The sequence below is a fragment of the Vulpes vulpes genome, chromosome 12 (assembly GCF_048418805.1).
Source record: "Vulpes vulpes isolate BD-2025 chromosome 12, VulVul3, whole genome shotgun sequence".
Lineage (NCBI taxonomy): Eukaryota > Metazoa > Chordata > Mammalia > Carnivora > Canidae > Vulpes > Vulpes vulpes.
Window position 1 is genome coordinate 161,638,258 of NC_132791.1, and position 22,775 is coordinate 161,661,032.

General features: G+C 47.6%; 1 protein-coding gene across 3 annotated transcripts in view; it reads right to left on the bottom strand.

The window, feature by feature from the left end:
* The window catches only part of ACOT7 (acyl-CoA thioesterase 7), a 100,953-nt gene that overhangs the window by 75,704 nt on the left and 2,474 nt on the right, over positions 1-22,775 (bottom strand). The window contains exon 2 of one of the 3 annotated variants that reach the window (XM_072731131.1): positions 14,114-14,227. The exons of 1 other annotated variant lie outside the window; for it this stretch is intronic. Coding sequence is in view for 1 of the 2 variants with exons in the window: in XM_026005117.2 (XP_025860902.1) it covers positions 8,682-8,851 (170 nt within the window). In the remaining variant the exon portion in view is untranslated. Of the gene's footprint in view, positions 1-8,681; positions 9,117-14,113; positions 14,228-22,775 lie in introns of those variants that run through there. One more of the 3 variants, XM_026005117.2, reaches the window with a different exon arrangement.

The following is a 22,775-nucleotide window of genomic DNA, read 5'->3' on the forward strand; positions in this document are numbered from 1 at the left end:
ACACCAATCCGAGGAGTCTACTAAAAGCTGGTTGCCATAGAAATCTCACTTATAAATAATGACAGTGGAGAAGTGCCTCTCTGAGCCCTTCGGCGACATCTAGAAGTCACAGGGGCGGTCTCTCAGAAGCCTCTGGGAGGCAGAAAGACGAGGGGAATGCCTGCCCAGACTTTCTCCAGGGCCTCAGGACAGAGTCAGATTCACGGTGAGGGGTCACATCAGGTGCAGAGCCCAACATCCTGCCCAGAGGGGCTGGCATGGGACAACTGTCCCCAAGACTACCTCCTAAGGCTCTAGGGGCCAGGTGGGCCACCAGAAGGGAAGCAGGTAGAGGAAGAGCCAGCCTGCCAGCCCCAGCTCTCCCCTGGCTGACACTGCTGCCCTCCCACCACACAGACCTGCCTCCCCGCCTCTCGTGGTGCCAGGCCACCAGGGACAGACTTTCCGTTTGCACTGGGTGTTGGGGGGAAAGAAGGCAAGCCATCAGAGTTGCCGAGGAGCAGTTGGCAGCCCTATAAGAGGAGGCTGGATGTGTAATTACTTTCCTTGTGTTTAAGCGCAAGTGTTTCCTTGTGCTTCTCCAGGAATTCCGCAATCAGGGGCCAGGATGGCTGCCACGAACGGTTGAATCTGCCTGCAAGCCACCTGAGGGCACCCTGCCTAAGAACTGTCAACCTGGCTTGGCTCCTGAGCACACGTCCGCCTTGCCTGTGCAGCAATTCTGGCAGGTACTGTGCTCAGGAGGTCAACTTAGGCCCGAGCACCAGCAAGGTCCAGGCAAACTCAGCCTGCAGCTTCACTCACCAAAGGCCCAGCATGTTCCCCGCTCCTGGTGGCCTCCCTAAAATACAAATTACTCCTAAAGGCACATGTGCTACTGTCTCAAGTCTTCCCACTTCTCTGTGACAAGAGACAGAAGCAAAATTCCAGATTTTGGCCTGGGGCCATCCTGTTCACTGAGATGTTCCCCATACCTGGCACCATGCAGGACACAAAGTGCCATGAAAAGGTGTCAAATCAAAGAGAGACAGAGTGGATGGAGGCCACCACCCCGCCCACCCTAGGTCTCCTCTGGTCAGCTGGGTGCTCAGGCTGTGTGCACCTGGTCATCATCCTGCCCCTCCTCCTGCCTTCCCTGCCTAGAGAAGCCTGGCCCCACTCCCCACCCCTGTACCAAAAGGCCAAGAGCGCTGCCCCCACACGCCGCTCAGGAAACAGACCAACACAGTGGGTTCTGGGTGCCCTACATAAGAGGGCTATGCTCTGGCTTTGGTCAAGCCTATCTATCACCTGCAGGCCAGAGAAAAGGCCCCCAAGGCCACCAGTGCAGGCACCACAGCTCTTCCCACCCCATATTTACCATCAGCGCCCCCTCCAAGCACCTCTACCCCCAGCCATCCCGCAGTTGTCTTACAGCTTGGCCTTCTCCCTAAGACAGGCCTCTTCAGCTCCCTTCCTAAACACCTTTAGGGATGTGCCTCGCCGCAGCACGAGCATGGTTTCTGTTAGTCCCTCTCGGAGCCACAGCCAGATGGGATCCAGAGGAGGGCCTCAACCCAGATGCTGTGCCCTTTGGACTTGGTCCCTTTCATCCATGCAGGCATTGCCGCCTCCCTAAGCAACACTGGCTTCTCTCTCCCCCTTGGTCCCAACCCTGGGTGTTCCGGGCACACTGCTCACTCCAAATAAGGTGAGGCCACCCCATCATCCAAACACTGCATGTGTCCATGACCTTTTCAAATTCCCTAAAATCACAGCAAACTGGAGTCAAGAAAAGATGCTGGAAATGACTTGGTTCAAGCCCCAACTTCTACCTGTGTGTAAAGCTGGCATGCAGAGGTGAGGAGAGAGGCCCCAGGCCTGTATCACACAGACCTGGGACACATAGCATTTGGCTCCTTTGGGGTGGTGTCCTGGGAGGGTGCTGGGCCAGGGGAGACACAGCCTCTGCACACTGCAAGCCCTACTGTCCTTCCTGTCAGAACACCACTCCAGTGATGAAGCAATGACTCACACACGGACAAGAACGGGGTGCAACTTGCCCCACCATGTTATTTCTCAATTATGGAAAGATCATTAAAACGCTACAGGACTGGCTTAAAGAGAAACGATTCTCACCGGAGCACCCACGGAATCCCGAGTGATACATCTCTGATGGAGAGGCCAGCTGGCACTAGGCCGGGGATGCACAGCACGTGGTGCAGAGATGCTGGGGGGCAACGTGCAGAGAGGTAAACCCACATCTGCGACTGAGAAAATGCTACCTAGAGAAAAGCTTTGAGACAATCCGCAGAGTGAAGACCCAGATGAAGTTCTCTTCCTATTGTCATCATGAGAGGAAAGACATTTTTCAGATTTGGAACGATCCATGGGAACGACAGGCAGGGTCAATTACTTAACACCTGAATACGTGGATACACCCTAGGCCAGTAGAGCTAAGGTCTTTAAAAAAACAAAACAAAACAAAAAAAACAGAGACATGCAATGAGGGAAATCTGCAGGAAATGACACAGCCAAGAAAAATACCTGCAAGTCCACCCACAACTCGATCATATCAGCGAGGACGGTGCCTCATCTGCCCGGTCCTGCAGCACGCCGGTTCAAGTCGGTAACAGATCTGTCCACAGGGAGCAATCCTCTCTTATCAGCCTTATGAGTAAATAATTACAAAGTGAGATAACCATAAGGTGGTTTGTTATGTCCTAAATTATCCAAGAATCATTTGAAACGATGAAACCAGACGTCCGGAAAGGTTCTCAGCAACACTATCCTAACAGCCAAAAGAGGTGGGAAGAGCCCAGGTGCCCATCACACAGAAGCAGATGAACGAAGGGCCGTCTATCCACAGGATAGGATTTGACTACAGACAGGAATCGAGTACTGATGCACACTACCACGTGGGAGAATCGTGAAATCACCACACTGAGTGCAAGCAGCCATCACGAAAGACACAGTTCCATGGATGCAAAGTATCCAGAGCAGGCCAACCCATAGAAGAAAGCCACCTGGTGGCTGCCAGGGCCTGGTGGAGGCAAACGGGAAGGGAGAGCTAAAGAGCTCAGTACTACTCAGTAGAGGGTGGGGTGGGTGGGTGGGTGTTCTGGAATTAAATCACAGTGACAGCTGCACAACCTTGTGAACACACCAGGAAACACACACCTACCCTCAAGAGTGAATGAACCCACGGGATGCCAGGTATAGCACAATACAGCTGTCCTGAAAATACCTAGGGGCAGACAGCTGTGGGGAAATAGGCCCACTCCTCCACCTCCAGAACCCTCTGCCTCGACAAGGCCTCGAAACACTCTGGCTCAGGACAGGGCTCCCAGAATTCAGCCCCAAGGAAACCAGGCACAGCTGGACACAGCAGCAGCTTCAGGGCTTCTGATGTACCCCCAGCATCTCAGCACCAGTTCTATGCCTGCAACCCCCAGAAGAGATGGGAAGGAGGCCGCACTAGGAGCCCTACCCGCCCAGTGCAAGCCGGTACCACCAAAGCACTGATCAAAGCCCTTTTTCATGCCCGCAGGGCACCGGCAGTGAAGCCCACAGTGGGCAGATGAACAGGCCCTGAGGACTTCTCCAGAATAACTGAAAGCACGGGCTAGTTGCCACTGTGGCCACCCTGAGTCTCCCTGTGCAGGGGTGCTCAGACTCCCCTGAATGTTAAGGAGGTTGCCACTGAAGACAGTCAATGGCAATGGCTCTGGGGTGAGCAGGATTCGACAGAGAAGGGAGCAAGGTGAGAGGGCGACTCAGCCTCTACAACCACAGCCCCACCCAACACACCAGGCATCAAACAGCCCATCCATGGGGCACAACCCACAGACCACACTGGCAGGTTCCCGCAAGAGGCAGTAAGGAAATGCCCACCGCAAGTGGGCCCAGGAGACACAGTCTCGGGTACTGGTCTTGGTTCTGTCACACCTGCCACTGTCCCGAAGTCAGCCATCATACTACCAGGGTCTGTTTTTCACCTGTTACATAGAGCTGAGTGCAGAGCTGAGAGCTCCTGGAAGCTGTGGCACTTTTCCTTGTCACCTAGAAAAAGGCCTGGCTCCTGCCCCTGGCCAGCTGAAGAAACCAACCAAGACACAGTTAAGAGAATAAAGAGACAAGCCAAGGACTGGGAGAAAATATCTATAAAACACGTATTTGATGAAAGACTTTTTTTGTTGTTTTGGGTTTTTTTTTGTTTTTAGATTTTATTCATTTATTCCTGAGAGAAAACAGAGAGAGGCAGAGACATGGGCAGAGGGAGAAGCAGGCTCCCAGCAGGGAGCCTGGTGCAGGACTCTATCCCAGGACCCCGGGATTACGACTTGAGCCAAAGGCAGACGCTCAATCACTGAGCCACCCAGGTGCCCCCTGATGAAAGACTTGTATCCAAAATATAGAACTCTTAAAATTCTACAATAACAACTCAATTTGAAAATGGGCAAAAGATCCAAACAGACACTTCATGAAATAAGACATACAGATGCCAAATAAGCACATGAGAAGATGCTCAGCTTCATAAATCAGTAGAGAATTGCAAATTAAAGCCACTACACACATATTAGAATAGCCGAAATACAGAACACAGACAAAATACCAAATGTATGGAGGCTGTGGAGCCCAGGAACTCACTCACTGATGGGAATGCAAAAACGGTGCAGCCACTGTGGAAGATAGTTTGGAATTTCTTACAAAATTAACTCCACTGAGGGAGGGGGCGGGGGAGGGGAAAAAAAAAAGACAAAATTAACTCCACTCTTTAACTGTATTCTATTCTATATTCTATCAGTTACATAAAAATAAATGTAAAAATTTAGTAGGTACATGAAAGCAATTAAAGCAAAATCAAGTAAAGAAAAAATTATTGTTGGGTAGGCTGGACTCAGGTCAGTAATATGTTTTCCAGAGATGCAAAATCCTCAACACAATATTACCAAACCAAATTTAACAATATATTAAAAGGGTCAATAAACACGATCAAGTGGGATTTAATCCAGGGATGCAAGATGATTCAATACCCACAAATCAATCAATATGATACACCATATTAACACAATGAAGGAGGGATCTCTGGGTGGCGCAGCAGTTTGGCGCCTGCCTTTGGCCCAGGGCGCGATCCTGGAGACCCGGGATCGAATCCCACGTCAGGCTCCCAGTGCATGGAGCCTGCTTCTCCCTCTGCCTATGTCTCTGCCTCTCTCTCTCTCTCTCTCTCTCTCTCTCTGTGACTATCATAAATAAATTTTAAAAAATTAAAAAAAAACCACAATGAAGGATAAAAACTGAATGGTCATCTCAATAGATGCAGAAAAAGCATGTGACACAATTTAATATCTATTTATGATAAAAACTGTCAACAAAGTGGGTATACAGGGAACATACCTCAACATAATAAAAGTCATATATGACAAGCCCACAGCTAACATCATACTCAACCATGAAAAGCTGAAAGCTATCCCTCTTAGATCAAAAACAAGGCAACTCTCACCACTTCTATTCAACACAGTACTAGTACTCCTAGCCACAGCAATCGGACAAGAAAAAGAAATAAAGGCATTAAGATCAGTAAGGAATAATAAAACTGTCCCTATTTGCAGATGGCATGATACTATATAGAGAAATCCCTAAAGAATCCACCAAAAAGGGGTACCTGGGTGGCTCAGTGATTGAGCATCTGCCTTTGGCTCAGGTGGTGATCCCAGAGTCCTGGGATTGGGCTCCTGGCAGGGAACTTGCTTCTCCCTCTGCCTATGTCTCTGCCTTTCTCTGCGTGTCTCTTATGAATAAATAAATAAAACCTTTTTTTAAATAATAAATATAAGAATCCACCAAAAAACTATTACTACTAATAAGTGATATCAGTAAAGTTGCAGAATACAAAATTAACATACAGAAATCTGTTGTATTTTTATACTCTAATAATGAACTAGCAGAAAGAAATTAAGAAACCAATCCTATTTGGGATGCCTGCCTTGCTCAGTGGTTGAGCATCTGCCTTTAGCTCAGGCCATGTTCCCAGGGTCCTGGGATAGAGTCCCACATCGGGCTTCCCACAGGGAGCCTGCTCCCTCTCTGCCTCTGTCTCTGTCTATCTCTGTGTCTCTCACAAATAAATAAATAAAATCTTTAAAAAATAAAATAAAATAAAAGGAATCAGGGCAGCCCCGGTGGCCCAGCAGTTTAGTGCCATCTTTGGTCCGGGGTGTGATCCCGGAGACCCGAGATCGAGTCCCATGTCGGGTTCCCTGCATGAAGCATGCTTCTCCCTCTACCTGTGTCTCTGCCTCTCTCTCTCTCTCTCGGTGTCTCTCATGAATAAATAAATAAAATCTAAAAAAAAAAAAAAAAAGGAATCAAAGCCACAGTGAGATGCCACTTCACACCCACTAGGCCAGGACAGCTGCAACCCAAGAGGCAGATACCTAGCACTGATGTGGAACCCTCTGGCACTACTGGGGGAGGGCAACAAAACAATGGCCAGGCTGGATAACACCTGGCAGCTCCTCCAAAGCTTACCTCTAGAGTAACCATAGGACCCAGCAATTCCACTCCCAGATCAACTGGTTTTACTCATACCACCTCTGACATCTGGTGTGCGGGGTTTTTTTTCTGGCTGCGTGTCCTACAACTCAATGCAGTCCTGACACTAACCGCCCAGGGTTAGTGCAGGACCCATGTTCAAGGGCTCAATTGTCCTCACCTTGATGCCAGTCCAAGTCCCAGGCCACCTGCACTTCAGAAAAACTGGCTCTATAAATTGGAGTTCCTACAAAAACCTCCTCCAATTGGATAATGTGCTGGAGCAGCTCACAGGACTCAAGCAAACACTTTATTCCTATTTACTGGTTTGTTATAAAGCATATACAGCTCAGGCATAGCCAAATGGAAGAGACTCATAGGACATGACACGGAGTGGGAGTCAGGCACACTGCCCTTTCCAACACCTCCATGTGTTCAGCAACCTGGAAAATCTCCAAATTCCACTGCTGGGGATTTTTATGGAGGTCCCATTATGGAGGTACTGGTGATTAACTCAACTTCCAGCCCTCCCTCCTCCCACATCCAGGTAGGAGGTGGAACTGAACTAGCAACGCCTGGGCCATCCTGGCTACTGGCCCTCATCCTCAAGCTATCTCGTGGGCTCCCAGCCACCACTCATCTCAACAGCACACCAAAGACTCTCACACAGGAAGTTTCAAGTGTTTTAGGAACTCTGTGCCAGGACCCAGGAAAAAAGATCAAATATATATTTCTTATTAAGCCACAGTGGGTATATACTCCAGAGAAATAAAAACATATGCCCACAACAAAGACTTGGACAGGAGTGCGCATAGCAACATTATAGATAGCAGCTAAAAGGTGGAAATGCAGCAATGTCCATCACCTGATGAATGGATACATGAAATACGGTATGTACCCCTACACTGGATGATGAAGGAAGCACAGCACCTGCTACAACCCAGATTATCCTTGAAAACAGGATGCTCAGTGAGAGAAGCCAGACACAAAACACCAGATGGCACAATTTTACTTATTTGGAATGTCAAAAGACAAACCGATAGAGAAAGAATAGAGATTAGTGAGTGGAGGGGATTTAATAAATTAATAAAAATTTATTAAATTTATAAAAAATAAAGCCTCATTTAGAACGGAATCGACAGGCCAGCAGGGGGCGCTCTCACACCCAACTGGTCAGCTGCAACCACATCCGGAAGAGAGGTCTCCACAGGTCCCCACCACACCACTCCTGCCCGACCACCCCAGTACCCCAGCGGGAGGAAGAGAGGCGCTCAGGTTCAGGCATCAACTCGGCCAGTGAGAGACTGTCACAATGCAGCCAATGAGAAGCCACCACACTTCCACCTCTGCTCCAATGGACTTTTAGTTTACAACAGCCCTCCCAGCTCCCCCTTCCCTCTATAAAAGCAACCTCTTTGTTCTCCAGACTTGCCAGTGGTTTCACAGTAGCTTGCTTGACCCGGGTTGTCATTCTCTGCTATTCGCAAATAAACCTATTTTTGCTGGTGAGGTTGTACACTTCAGTGGGTGAGTCATAGAGAACACGGGTTACGTGTCAGGAGAGCTGGTACAAAGTAGGGGGGTAATACATCCACTGAACAAAGTTTCTGTAAAAGTTTGAAATAAACACAGGAAGGCCCCGGAAAGCAGCACAAGGTGATGCTGCTGAAGATAAGCCCACCCCGCAAGGACAGCTCCCCCCGCCCTGTACAAACCTGTTGGTCCAAAATTCCAGCTTGACCCCTTCCCTGCGAGGACAAGCAGAATGCACACATCCCCAGACTGCTTAGCAGCGCGTGCCCAGAGAGTGATGAGCCGGAACAGCTGTTGGCAGGCACAGTGCTTCAATCTCCACACCTGCCTCAACCCCTCCAAGGTGCCAGCTGCCCAGAGCCCAGAGCCCACCAAACCTGAAAGCCCATGTCCTCCAACAAAGCCTGGCAGGTTTCAACTGGTCCCTGGCAGAAAAGCATGCTAGATCCTCCACTCCAGATGAACATGTGAGTGGGTATGCTCCATCAAGCAGTTCACTGAACACCCAGCACTCAATTGATTAACAATAAATCCTGAGTCATGTGACCCAAGGCTCAGTCTGCCCTAAGAGCTGGACACCAAGAGTGGAAGATGCCACTGCAGTGGGCACAGAAATGTCCCTGTCACCCTACCTTGGAGTGACACAGGCTCGAAACAGCAGATCAGACCTGGTTACAAAAGCCTTCGTGGAAGCCCAGCACCTCTCCCCAGGATGCTGGGAGCTCCGAGGCCCCAGATGCTCCCAGGTCGCTGCCTGCCTGGCAAGCGCACGGAGGCGGAGAGCATAGACAAGAAGCTTCATTTCACAGCAAGTTTACCCAGCTGCCAGCACAGGGCTTGCTAGCAGCCTCCACTCCCGTTTCGCCAGCAGGCCTGACCAGCCCAGAGTCCTCCCTACAGGAATGCAGGTCTCCCTCTCCCAGTGGCCTCCTCCTAGGACCGCCCTTCCTCTGTCCACGGTCAAACTGGCACTTCTGCTTCCGGAAGCGTCTCACAGGATGCTTCTCTACAACCCCAGTGATGCATGGAATTCATGACTCGGGGCCTGAGATCATCGAGCTTGGCTCTCTCCTGAGCAAATGAGGGAGGGCGACAACAGGGCCACAGCCTGTCTGTGGAGTAGCAGCATGACCACTCATAAAAGGAAAACCCACTGAATGGAGTCAGGAGGTTAGCGGGGAAGCTGTGCCACTCCACAGCAATCACAGATGCCGACAAAAGAAGCTTCCAGGAAAGAATCCTCAGCTGAAATCTGGTGCACGCTGCCTCTTCCACAAGAACGCAGCCACCCCTGCAACTGAGTCAGGGAAAGGCCACCATCACCTGGAGCCCTTGCTCCTTTCTGGTGGACATCCATTCCTTCCTCTCAGGCTCCCCCCTCTGCTCCCTGATAACCACCCCCTTCTGTCTGTTGGACTTGCCCACGGTTTTACCACAGCTTGATTGTCCCAAATTGCAACTCTCTGCTCTTTCCAAATAAACCCACGTTAGTTGGTAAAATAACTGACTTTTGTATTTTTAAGGTTGCCATTCTTTGGGGATCAGGAGTGGGATGCAGGGGCAACCCTAGCAACCCTGAGGCCAGTAGACACACAGGTGGCAGTGCCCCCAACGCCAGCTAGGAGGGCTTGCCGCTTCCTTGCTGACCCTGGATTGTGAGGGCAAGTTTTCTCCCACATTTCAAGTGCCGCTGTCTTTGTGTTTGAGCTTGCCTGACTTCATTCAGGATCTATTTTCAGGCTCTGACCTTTCAGTGAGTACTCACTCATCTGCCCTCTGGTCTGATTTCTGTTCCTGTTCAAACTGTGCTGTGTAGGAATTTTTCTATGTGCTCTAGAGACAAACCTCAAGGAGATGGGGTCCCCATCATCAAAACTGGGGGTGCTGTCCCCCACTTCTGGGACCACAGTTGGTTTTATGTTTAAAAACTATAATCCCTCCTCATGAGCACTTTTTTTTATGAGCACTTTTTTTAAAGATTTTATTTATTTACTTGACACAGAGAGAGAGAGAGAGCACACACACAAGCAGAGGGAACAACAGAGGGAGAGGGAGAAGTGGGCTCCCCACTGAGCAGGGAGCTCAACACGAGGCTCGATCACAGGACCCCAGGATCATGAGCCGAAGGCAGATGGTCCTCCGACTGAGCCACCCAGGCACCCCCCGCCATGCACACTTCTAACTAAATGGACCAACTTAACCGAATGTAATTTAGAACTTCCATGGCCATTATGGGAACTTTTAATCTCCCCAAACTTACTTTCTCAAACTAAACTGGACAGCCATGGCTCTAAAACCAGGACACCTACAGGTATCAGTACTTTGAAGGTCTAGAACATTATCAGGAATCTAGAACTGCCTCTGCAAAATACACTTTCTGGACTGACTCTTGATCTCAGGGTCATGAGTTCAAACCCCACAATGGAAGTAGGGTTTACTTAAATTAATAAATAAAATCTTAAAAAAAAAAAAAAAAAAAAAAAAAAACGGACACAGAGGCTCCTGAGGTCTCTTCTTCCCTTTCCCATCTTCTCTGTCTCAGGACATGCCCCGACCACATCCAGGGTCCCACCACCTCCTACCTTCCTCTTCCTCCGAGTCTCTCTTGAACCTATTAAAATGTGCCCCTTTGAGGTACCTGGGTGACTCAGCGGTTGAGCGTCTGTCTTTGGCTCAGGGCATGATCTTGGTCCAGGGATTGAATCCCACATCGGGCTCCCTGCGAGGAGCCTGCTTCTCCCTCTGTCTATGTCTCTACTTCTCTGTGTCTCTCATGAATAAAAAAATAAAATCTTAAAAAAAAAGTGCCCCTTTAAAGGTAAGTCTTAGGATCCAAATAAAGCCCATATTTCTTACCTTCTCAGACTAATGCTGAATTCTGACCCACAATTTGAGTTTCCTAAAGTGACTTGAGGACCTGCATAGGTAAGCTACAGAATCTTTTTTTTTTTTTTAAGATTTTTATTTATTTACTCATGAGAGACACAGACAGAGGCAGAGACACAGGCAAAGGTAGAAGCAGGCTCCGTGCAGGGAGCCCAATGTGGGACTCGATCCCGGGTCTCCAGGATCATGCACTGGACTGAAGGCGGCGCTAAACCGCTGAGCTACCTGGGCATAAGCTGCAGAATCTCATAGTCATTCAAACCTTACCAACTTGCTTTCTCAGATTTATATCAACTAGTCCACAGGCTCACAGGTGAGTACCAAGCCAAACATGGGAGGCAACTAGCCTAATGGGAATATCCTGAAAGAAAGAGACCCCCAACTTGCAGCAAGATGCTAGAACACTTGCTGGAAATCTCCATGGGGCAATTATAGCACCCTGCTGATGGGAACAGAAGTCAGGCTTGCACACAAGACTGGTGAAACCTGTTCATGACCATTACAATCAACTCCAAATTGCCTTTGAAGAAAATTCTGGTCATCCTTTAAATGTTGAATCCACGTGGGGAGCATATGACTAAGTTTACGAACAGGCGGAACTGGGATTTTTCTTTGAGTTAAAAGGAGTAGGATGAGGGACGCCTGGGTGGTTCAGTGGTTGATCATCTGCCTTTGGCTCAGGGTGTGATCTCAGGTCCTGGGATAGAGTCCCGCATCAGACTCCCCACAGGGAGCCTGCTTCTCCCTCTGCCTAGGTCTCTGCCTCTCTGTATCTTTCATGAATTAAAAAAAAAAAAGTAATAGGATGAAATGGAAACTATGTCCACTCTAAATTTAGCTAATCTGGCAAACCAGCTCACTTGTATCCACGAAAATTCTCCGTTTTCAACTCCAGCAGATGAAGGCCCTAAATAAAACCCAAACCTCCTAGTTTCTGCTATTATGGCAAAAAGCCAGGACATTGGAATAAGGCTGCTACCATTTTTTTTTTAAGTAGGCTCCGAGCCCAGCATGGAACCCAAAACAAGGCTTAAACTCACAACCCCGACGTCAAGACTTGAGCTGAGATCAAGAGTCAAGACACCAAAAAAAAAAGGAGTCTAGACACCTGACTGAGCCACCAGGTGTCCCAAGACTGCCATCATCTTTTTTTTTTTTTTTTGTATTTATTTATTCATGAGAGACACACACAGAGAGAGAGAGGCAGAGACACAGGCAGAGGGAGAAGCAGGCTCCAGGCAAGGAACCCGACATGGGACTTGATCCCAGGGCTCCAGGATCACACCCTGGGCTGAAGGCAGTGCTAAACCGCTGAACCACTCAGGCTGCCCGCCACCATCTTTTTTTAAAGAGCTTTATTTATTTGAGAGAGAGAGAGAGAATGACCAGGGAGAGAGGCAGAGACAGAGCAAGAAGCAGATACCCCGCTGAGCAGGGAGCCCAATGTGGGGCTTGAACACAGGACCCTGAGATCATGACCCGAGCCAAAGGCAGACACTTAACTGACAGCCACCCGGGCTCCCCAAGACTGCTACCATCTTGAGCACTATGGGCCCCTGCATCCCCTCCAGCCAGCCTCCTAATTCCCAACACTGGAGCTCTGAAGAACTACAGAGGTCCCTGACACAAGCCGCTGCTTGACAAGAGCAAGCCATCTTGTTCTCTACAGGAGGATTATCCAGGACCTCCAAGCAAAAAACAACATGGTTATCTCTCAGCATCCTGTTGCTCCTAACCCCTGTATGTTGCTGACATTTGTTCCCAGAGAAAGCAAGTTTTTTACTGCACTTGATCTATGCAGTGCATCTTCAGTATTCCAGTTAATAAGGAGAGCCAAGATCCTTTTGCTTTCACTTGGGAAGAACGTAAATACATTTGGTTGTTTTTTTTTTTTTTAATTTATTTATGATAGTCACACAGAGAGAGAGAGAGGCAGAGACACAGGCAGAGGGAGAAGCAGGCTCCATGCACCGGGAGCCCGACGTGGGATTCCATCCCGGGTCTCCAGGATCGCGCCCTGGGCCAAAGGCAAGCGCCAAACCGCTGCGCCACCCAGGGATCCCCGTAAATACATTTGAACAGTAATGCCCCACAGTTTCACAGATGGTCCTTGCTTCTCATAAACCTTAAAACATAATTTGGATGATATATAATTTTCTGTAGGATCTACTTATTATAATACATAGATGATCCGCTTCTTCACTGCCCTTCTCAAACCTCTTCACAAGAAGACAGCATCCACCTGTTAACACTTTTGGCCTTAGGGATCCCTGGGTGGCGCAGCGGTTTAGCGCCTGTCTTTGGCCCAGGGCACGATCCTGGAGACCCGGGATCGAATCCCACATCGGGCTCCCGGTGCATGGAGCCTGCTTCTCCCTCTGCCTGTGTCTCTGCCTCTCTCTCTCTCTCTCTCTCTGTGTGTGTGTGTGACTATCATAAATAAAAATTAACACTTTTGGCCTTAAAGGGACATAAAACCCCAAAGAAAAACCGCAGTTTGCTAAAATCAGGTTTGATACTAGGAAACCTGATCTCAGAACAAGAACTACGTTAGAATCCAGGTAGGCTTCCTGAACTTCCCAAAACCTCAAACTAAGCTCCGATTACAAAGTTTTCTTGAATTGGCTGGTTAGTCAAAATTGGATGCCAAACCTCTCTTACAGCTCAATCTATACATGTTTTACTAAAAAATGAAAGATCAAGGGCTCCTGGCTGGCGGAGTCAGTAGAACATGCGACTCTTGATCTTGAGAACATGCTCAAAGCCCTACATTGTTCACGGGGCCTACCTACTTTTTAAAAGTTAAAAAAATGAAAGATCAGGAAAACACAGCTTTGGGGCCTTTAGAAGAGCCTAATAAGACTCCTGCCCTCAGATATCCTAATAATTAACTTCTCTTCTTCCTCTCCATAAATGAGAGGGAAAGGAATGCCTTAGAGCACTCACCCACAAAAACAGGGACCATCGTCCAGACCCTGTGGCAGAGGAAAATCCCCTCTGCTTCACAGCCATTCCTGCCACCAATTACCCTGTTAGTTAAGGCCACTGAAGAAAGAATCACAGGATCCCCTTTAACCATCCTTGTGTGTTGGTCAAGGGTAAAACCACATTTATACCAATGCTCAGCACACCATGGCTCATGACTTTGGAATGTTGGTTAACAGTGAGGTTTCCTTACCTTGAATGGGAATAGAATTAAAAATGGTCCCATCTCCAAAATTTATCAGATGCCACACTTTTGCTGGCTGCTGTGGCTATGATTAAGGATCCTCAGCATTCCAGATGCAACTCCCTGGAGACCAAAAGAAATCACCTCGCTGACATTTCTGCCAAAAATGATGCCATCAAGGAAACCAACAGCCAAGTCTCTGTCATGGTCCAAAGGGATGTTGTTCCAAATGATAATTTGGAAAAATCGACGAGATATCCCACAATTGGCCCCAGAGAAGGAAAAACAATATTGGAAATCTAAACATTGTGGGATCAATAAAAAGAGAGAACTCTGGTTTTGGACCAAATAACAATCTGGCCCTCCTGGAAATTCTAAAACTCCCACCACTCATCTCTGTACATCCACTAAACCACTGGTCCACTGACAAAATGATAGTGCTCGTGAACTAATATTGGTGAAGAATTTTTTTTTTTGGTGGAGAAATATTAACAAGCCTGCAAAAAATGCCTACTTTACTTACCCACCTGTCCAAAGTGCAATCTGGGGAAACCTGCTCACACAAATGGATGTTATACAGCTTTGCCTGTCTCATAAATACATGTTAGTCACAATTCATACATTTTTTCACTGGCCTGACCCTTTCCCTTATGGGCAGCACACTACTTCTTCTGGGGTTAAAATTCTGTTCAAAAAGATTATCCCCACCTCAGTAGCTCCTCTCAAACTTCATATTGATCAAGCCACTGCTGGGTGGCTCAGCAGTTAAGCATCTGCCTTGGGCTCAGGGCATGATCCTAGAGTCCCAGGAAGGAGTCCCACATCGGGCTCCCTGCATGAAGCCTGCTTCTCCGTCTGCCTGTGTCTCTGCCTCTCTCTCTGTCTCTCATGAATAAATAAATAAAATCCTTTTTAAAAAATCATCTTAAAAAAATAAAAATTAAAAATAGCCATATTTTGTAGAACCACCATTTCACCAACCATTCCCAAGATAAAAAACCTTAAGCATCACATTGCAACCTGGAGATCTCATCTGTTGGAAGAGACACCTCCACAAAGACTCCAACGTTGCTGGAAATGCCCTTCTCAGGCACTGCTACCCAGCCCCTGTGCCACCAAACTCCAAGGAACAGACTCTTGGATTCACACAACACATCCAGAGGAAGGAACAAACCCTGACTGACCAGCACACCAGCTGGTGACCTGAAAGCAGAGGCTTCCCAGGCGTGAAGCAGATGGCATCTGACGAGACAGCTTTCCTCGGATGTCTGGACCAGGTCTGTGTGCCTTCTCCTCGCTGTTTGGTTCTACTCTTACTTTCATGGAAAGATAATGCCCTCGTTCACATTTCCCCAAACCTCTACAAAAAAGGGAAACTTTTTTTTTTTTTTGGATTATTCAGAAACAGCCTCATCATGATCCCATGACAAGTTAGTTTTCAGTTGCTTTTTCTGAAGGATTAGAAGATTCAGGAGTCACAGGAGTCTTTCACCTGAAGTATTTGACTCTGGGTTCTTACCCAAACTCATAGTCTCTGAATTTGCAACCTTATAGGCTGTCTCAATGGATAATATTTGTTTTCCAAGCAGTTATTTTGAGATAACAATACTGCTTTAATACATCTTTGAAGTTTTACTATTTTGCCAAAAAGTTCATTAGTTATTACTTCATGCTTAGACCTGCTCTGTACCATCCCAAATGTCCTCAGATAATTCTTTCTGTGGTACTCGCTATCTTGCTCTTTTTTTTTTTTTTTTAAGATTTTATGTATTTATTCATGAGAGAAAGAGAGAGAGAGGCAGAGACACAGGCAGATGGAGAAGCAGGCTCCATGCAGGGAGCCTGACGTGGGACTCGATCCTGGGACTCCAGGATCACGCCCTGGGCTGAAGGCCATGCTAAACCGCTGAGCCACCCGGGCTGCCCTCGCTATCCTGCTCTTGTGGCCACTCTCAGCAGTGACTTCCAGGAGGCCTACAGGACTCCGGCTTTGCCTCTGTAGGGAGAATTTCTTCCTCTAAGTCAGAGTAAGTACCAATACATATTTTCAGTTGGCTACTTTCAGACCTCCAGTCCTAGTACAGAACCACCCCATACAATTTGGAATTGTTGTTACTTCTTGTGCTGTACAAATACTTTAAGTTTTGTGTTTCATTGCCTGTCAAATTTTTGTAAAAATGATACTCAGTAAGGAGATGATCTCCAATGCTCATGGTCTTGATAAATATGTAGCATGGATGGAAGTGCCTGAGAGTCCTTCCTCCTAACTTTCCTTGTTCCTCAAATGTGGTCTTACATGGTTTCCAACTGCCACGCACTTCCCCTCCAAGATAGGACATGCCAAGCAGGAGATCCTTCCTGGCAGTGAGGGACAAAGCCACTGAATAACAAAACCTTGACCCTTGATCAGGCAATGCTTTCAGAGAAAGAGCTTGATCAAAAACAAAGCAGGGGGGATCCCTGGGTGGCGCAGCGGTTTGGTGCCTGCCTTTGGCCCAGGGCGCGATCCTGGAGACCCGGGATTGAGTCCCACTTCGGGCTCCCGGTGCATGGAGCCTGCTTCTCCCTCCGCCTGTGTCTCTGCCTCTCTCTCTGTGACTATCATAAATAAAATAAAATAAAATAAAAAAACAAAGCAGGGGCACGTGGGTGGCTCAGCCAGTTAAGTATTCAACTTGATTTCAGCTCAGATCATGATCACAGGGTCCTGGGATCGGCAAGGAGTCTGGTTGAGGATTCTCTCCCTCTACTCCTCCCCTGCTCATGTACTTTCTCTCTCTCTCAAACAAATAAATAAATATGTAAATCTTAAAAAACACAGGGTGCCTGGGTGGCTCAGTCGGTTAAGTGATCATCTCTTAATTTCAGCTCAGGTCATGATCTCAGGATTGTGAGATGAAGCCCCGTGTCAGGTTCTGCACTGGGCATGAAGCCTGCTTGGGATTCTCTCTCCCTCTCCCTCTGCCCCTCTCTCCCCTAAAAAAAAAAAAAACCCAAAACAAAAATGGCATGAAAATTAATAAGGCAAAACTAAGTGGAGTCAGGCTAGAAGGGGGATCCATGGCACTCGATATCAATTCCAGGAAGCACTGCCAATTACAGACTTCCAGAGAAGAATCATTGATAGGAAAGAATCATCAATTAAGGGCCCCAATGGAAAAAGATGTACATTGAATTTTTATAAGAAATCAACTACCCCTGCAGCACAGCCAATGAGAAACTGTCATCACCAACCTCTCATTCAGAACCACCCCTCCTGATCTCCTTCTCTGTAAAATAATGTTCCTCTCCTCTGTTTGTTGGCCTTGCTTATGGTCTTTCCACAGCTTGCATGTCCTGAATTGCAATTCTTTGCTTTTCCTGAATAAACCCAGTTTTGCTGATAAATTTTTATTTATTTATTTTTTTAATTTTATTTATTTATTCATGATAGTCACAGAGAGAGAGAGGCAGAGACATAGGCAGAGGGAGAAGCAGGCTCCATGCAGAGAGCCCGACGTGGGATTCGATCCCGGGTCTCCAGGATCGCGCCCCGGGCCAAAGGCAGGCGCCAAACCGCTGCACCACCCAGGGATCCCATAATTTTTATTTTTAAAGTTAACAGGAGGAAGTGGGTGGGCTGTGGGCAACACGGCCAAGATTCCCATCTCCAGGACCTATAAGCCTCTAACACCCATCAGGCCAGACCAGGCCTCCAGCAGGGATGAGCAGCTCCACCTGGACTGGAAAGCTCTCTGCATGGGAGGTGTCGTCCCCATGGGAGGCTGGGGTCCATGGGGTCCTGGGACAGCAGGGTAGCTGAGGAAAAGGATGCATGCACACAGTGGGAAATTCCCATCCCTACTTTGGACAGGGGCTCTCAAGCTCCAGTGGAGCACTGAGGGAGATGCAGATTTCTGGCCCTGGCCCCCAAGACGCAAAAGCAGTAGGTCTGGAGTATGGACTCAAGAGGCTGTTTGCCTTTTCATTCTTTTATTTTTTTTTTTAAGATTTTATTGATTTGAGAGAGAGAGCAATTGAGTGCAAGTGATGAAGGAGCAGAGGCAAAGGGGGATAACCTTCAGCAGACTCCCCATTGAGCATGGAGCCCAAATCAGGGCTTAATTCCAGGACCCTGAGATGACAACCTGAGCTGAAACCAAGAGTCGGACACTTAACTGACTGAGCCACACAGGCGTCCCTGTCGTTTTATTCTCTATTGTGGAAAACATCACTTACAAGAGCAGGGAGAAGGAAATGAATCCCTGAGTCCCCACCAAACAACTCCACTGGTCAACTCTGGTTTCAGGTGACATGTTTCCTCTCTACTCCCACTCACTCCCTCACTGAGTTTAAACAAATCTCAGACATCACAGAACAGCATTTGTAAGTATCTCAGCATTCCCTCTAAAAGAGAAAGACCAGGGACGCCGGGGTGGCTCAGCGGTTTGGAGTCTGCCTTCAGCCCAGGGCGTGATCCTGGAGACCCGGGATCGAGTCCCACCCACATTGGGCTCACTGCATGGAGCCTGCTTCTCCCTCTGCCTGTGTCTCTGCCTCTCTCTTTTGTGTGTGTCTCTCATGAATAAATAAATAAAAAATCTTTAAAAAATAAATAAATGAGAAAGACCCCATTTAAAAACAGAACTACAAGGGCGCCTATATGGCTCAGTCAGTTAAGGGTCTGCCTTCGGCTTAGGCCATGATCTCAGGGTCCCAGGATTGAGCCCCATGTCGAGCTCCCCGCTCAGCAGGGAGTCTGCTTCTCCCTCTCCCCCTGCATGTGGGTCCATGCTCTCTCTCAAATAAATAAAATCTTAAAAAAAAAAAACCAGAACCACAAAACAATTATCCCACCTAAAATATAACACCAATTCCTTAGTGTCATCAAGTACCAAGTGAGTGTTCAAGTTTCCCCAATGATGTCCTAAAAGTTTTGAAATCCACATTTGTGGACTGTATTCACAACCACCAACAGCTAGAAAGTTCTCAGATGTTGCCTGACTGGTGAAAAGAGAAACAAAGCACAGGTAATATAATGGGGCGGTAAGAAGAAAGAAGCACAGCACATACACCAAAGTGGTGCTCACAAGGACAGTGCCAAGTATATGATTCCATCCCCGTGAAATTCTAGAAGAGGCAGAAACCAGAGTGATAGGAAAGCAGACCTGTTTACCAGGGGTCGGGGCTGGGTAATGAAAACGTCCTATGTCACAGCTGTGATGGTCATTCTGCAGGTGTACACATTTGCTAAAACTCAGTGAGCTGTAGGCTTAAAACAGGTGCATCCTGGGGCACCTGGGTGGTTCAGCTGACTGAGCTTCTGCCTCCAGTTCAGGTCGGGCCTGGAGTCCTGGGATGGAGCCCTGCATCGGGAATCCCTGCCGCTCCCTCTCCCTTTGCTCTTCTATGCTCTCTTTCTCTAAGTAAATAAGTAAAATCTTTAAAAAAAAAAAAAGTTGCATATTATTGTCTGTAATCATTATCTCATGAGGTCATTTTTTAAAAAGCATAACTACAATGATCTCACCTTAAAAAACTAGAAATTCCTTAGTATCTTTTAAGTTTCAAAGGACTATCCGAGTTCCCCCAAGTATCTCAGAAATGTTTTAAAATCTGCATTTTGTTGATTTTCTACTCAAGTGTAATTTGCATGCAGAACATGTGCATTTGTAACAAGCTGTCTCAGTTATTCAGATGTAGGTGGTCCGTGGGGAGGAGGGGATTGACCACATAATGTGTCCTCCTCCCCAGAACACCTCTGGCAGGGAGACACAGTGGACTTAGAGGCACACAGTGTGGCCACGGGGGCTGGGTCCCACCTGGATAAGCCCCCAGCACAGGGCTAAGAACATCAAAGACCTTTAGAGTGGCGTCAGGAGCCGGCAGGGGGAGCTCTCACACCCTGCAGGCCAGCCAGGAAAAGCAGCTCTTTGCAAGTGCATTGGCGGTAGATCCTACTGTACCACCCCGGGAGCAGGAAGCAAGCTTTCCTCTTCCCCTGGCAACAGCCCCAGCCAGTGGGGGACTGTCACAACTCAGCCAAAGAGAAGCCACTACACTCTGAACTCCCAGTTTGCTCCAATAGACTTATGGTTCCGACAACCCTCAGAAGTTCCCCCCTCTCCAATATAAAACAGCATTCCTCTCCTTTGTTCTCCAAGCTTGCCTATGGTTTTGCTATAAGCTTCCTTGCCCTGCAATTCCTGAATAAATCTTTTTTTTTCTGGTAAAATAACTGGCAATTTTATTTTTAAGATTAATAGGAGAAAGCAACCTCTGGCCAGACTGAATGTGGGGAGCTGATGGGCTGTGGTGCCAAGCTACCTGGCCCACTTACGGGAGAGGCTGGAAGGGGGTGAGCACAGCCTACCCAACCATAGGCTCCTTGGGCTGCAACGATTGTGCCTTTTCCCAGAGCCTCTCTGTCCTGGCAAGAAGGGAGTCAGCACTGGTTTCTGTAAATCAGATTCAGTGTTTTCATTATTTCCACTGTAAATCCAAACACAGAGTCCAAGGGGAAAAAAATCTAACCCATTAACATACTAGAATTCAGGTCCTTTCCACTAATATTTTGGCTACTAAATGCCACATCTACCAGATGCTGTGTCTCCTAGGGGCCAGACACTACTCCAGGCATTCCCCACATAACAGTGAACAAAGCAGTTCCTAACTCGAGGCATTTCTGAGCAGATTTGCATCTAAGAGCATGCAAACAAAAAACCCCAAGCAGACCTCACACACTTACCTACAAATAAAGAATTCCTAGATTATCCACACCTAGCAAAGGGCAAAGTCCATACCAAGGTCCACCTCCATTAGCTAGGTGGTTTGAGAGCCAATTGCAGTCCCCAGGGAGCTTCTGAAACCTTTAGGAAATCCTTCCTCTCATAAGCCTGCCACAAATCCCAGTTTCTAAATCCCACTACATACTATACTGGCCCACAATGTAGCCACAGGTCAGAGAAGACTATCTATGTTTACATTCAAATAAGTTTACTTATTTTTTTTTAAGATTTTATTTATTCATGAGAGACACAGAAAGAGAGAGAAGCAGAGACACAGGCAGAGGGAGAAGCAGGCTCCATGCAGGGAGCCCGATGTGGGACTGATCCGGAGACTCCAGGATCACGCCCTGGGCCAAAGGCAGGCGCTAAACCAATGAGCCACGTAGGGATCCCCCATTCAAATAAGTTTAAATAAATGCAATTAAAAATCCAGTTTCTTCAGGGCAGCCCCGGTGGCTCAGCAGTCTAGCACCGCCTTCGGCCCAGGGCATGATCCTCGAGTCCCACATCCGAGCTCCCTGCATGGAGCCTGCTTCTCCCTCTCTGCCTGTGCCTCTCTCTCTCTCTCTGTCTTTCATGACTAAATAAATCTTTAAAAAAAAAAAATCCAGTTTCTCCATGTCTGGCCACATTTCAAGCACTCAGTGGCCAGTGACTAGTGGTTACCATATTGGACTGTACAGACATGGACCATTTCTATCACTGCTCCAGGAAGCCTTACTCTCCAACAACCTGTTACAAGACACATCCTTGAACTTTATTTCAGTAAACACTCGGGGGCTGTTCCTAGGGGCCCACACTGATACCATGGTTAAGTCTCACAACCAAATATAAACTTCAGCTTTGGTAAACAGAGGAAAAACTACAGCAACAGGGACACCTAGCAGGGAATAATCCACCAGTAGCCTTCAGTTCCTGGTCAAGGCCCAAGGGCTGCCCTTGACCAAGTCCTTAACCTCTGAGGGCCTCATTTTCACCATCTGTAACATGACAGAGCTGGACTGGGGGCTCCCTAAGGGTCTTTCCAGGTCTGACATTCTAGAACTCTGAGTCCAACAAAGAAAAATGTAATCTACTAACTAAATGTTTATTAACATTACTTACGTCGGGCTCCTGGCATGGAGCCTGCTTCTCCCTCCTCCTGTGTCTCTGCCTCTCCCTCTCCCTCTATCATAAATAAATAAATAAATAAATAAATAAATAAATAAATAAATCTATCTTTAAAAAAAGAAAAGCGGGGGATCCCTGGGTGGCTCAGAGGTTTAGCGCCTGCCTTTGGCCCAGGGCGGGATCCTGGAGTCCCGGGATAGAGTCCCACATCGGGCTCCCTGCATGGAGCCTGCTTCTCCCTCTGCCTGTGTCTCTGTCTCTCTCTCTCTCTGTCTATAATAAATAAATAAATAAATCTTTAAAAAATAAATAAATAAACATTACTTAAAAATAAACCAAACTAAATAAAGAGAAAAAGCTCTTCTAAGACTTTAAGTGCTGTCCTGGACCTGTAACCTAGGGCTAGGTCAAAAGGAAGAGGAGCTGACATCCCACAGTGGCCTGCCCATCCAAAGTTCAGGTTCTCATAGGTAAATTGCCCTTTTTGTGAGCTCACTTTCATAAGCACCATGCCCAGCAGAATGCCAAAGATTGTAATCCCCACAGCCACCCTCAAGGAGGCATTATCATCTCCACTTCACAAATAAAAGAGCAGAGGCCCAGCAAGGTTTAGGAATGTGCCTAAAGCCATGAGGCAGAGAGCTAGGATTTGAATCCAGGCCCCCTGAGCTTGTGTTCCACTTTTTGGACAAAAAGAGCTCCCATTTACTTACACAGTGCCAGCCAAGCACTGCCAAGCACTGGATACACTTTCTTTAACACCCAGAACCACCCATGAGAAAATGGGACACTGA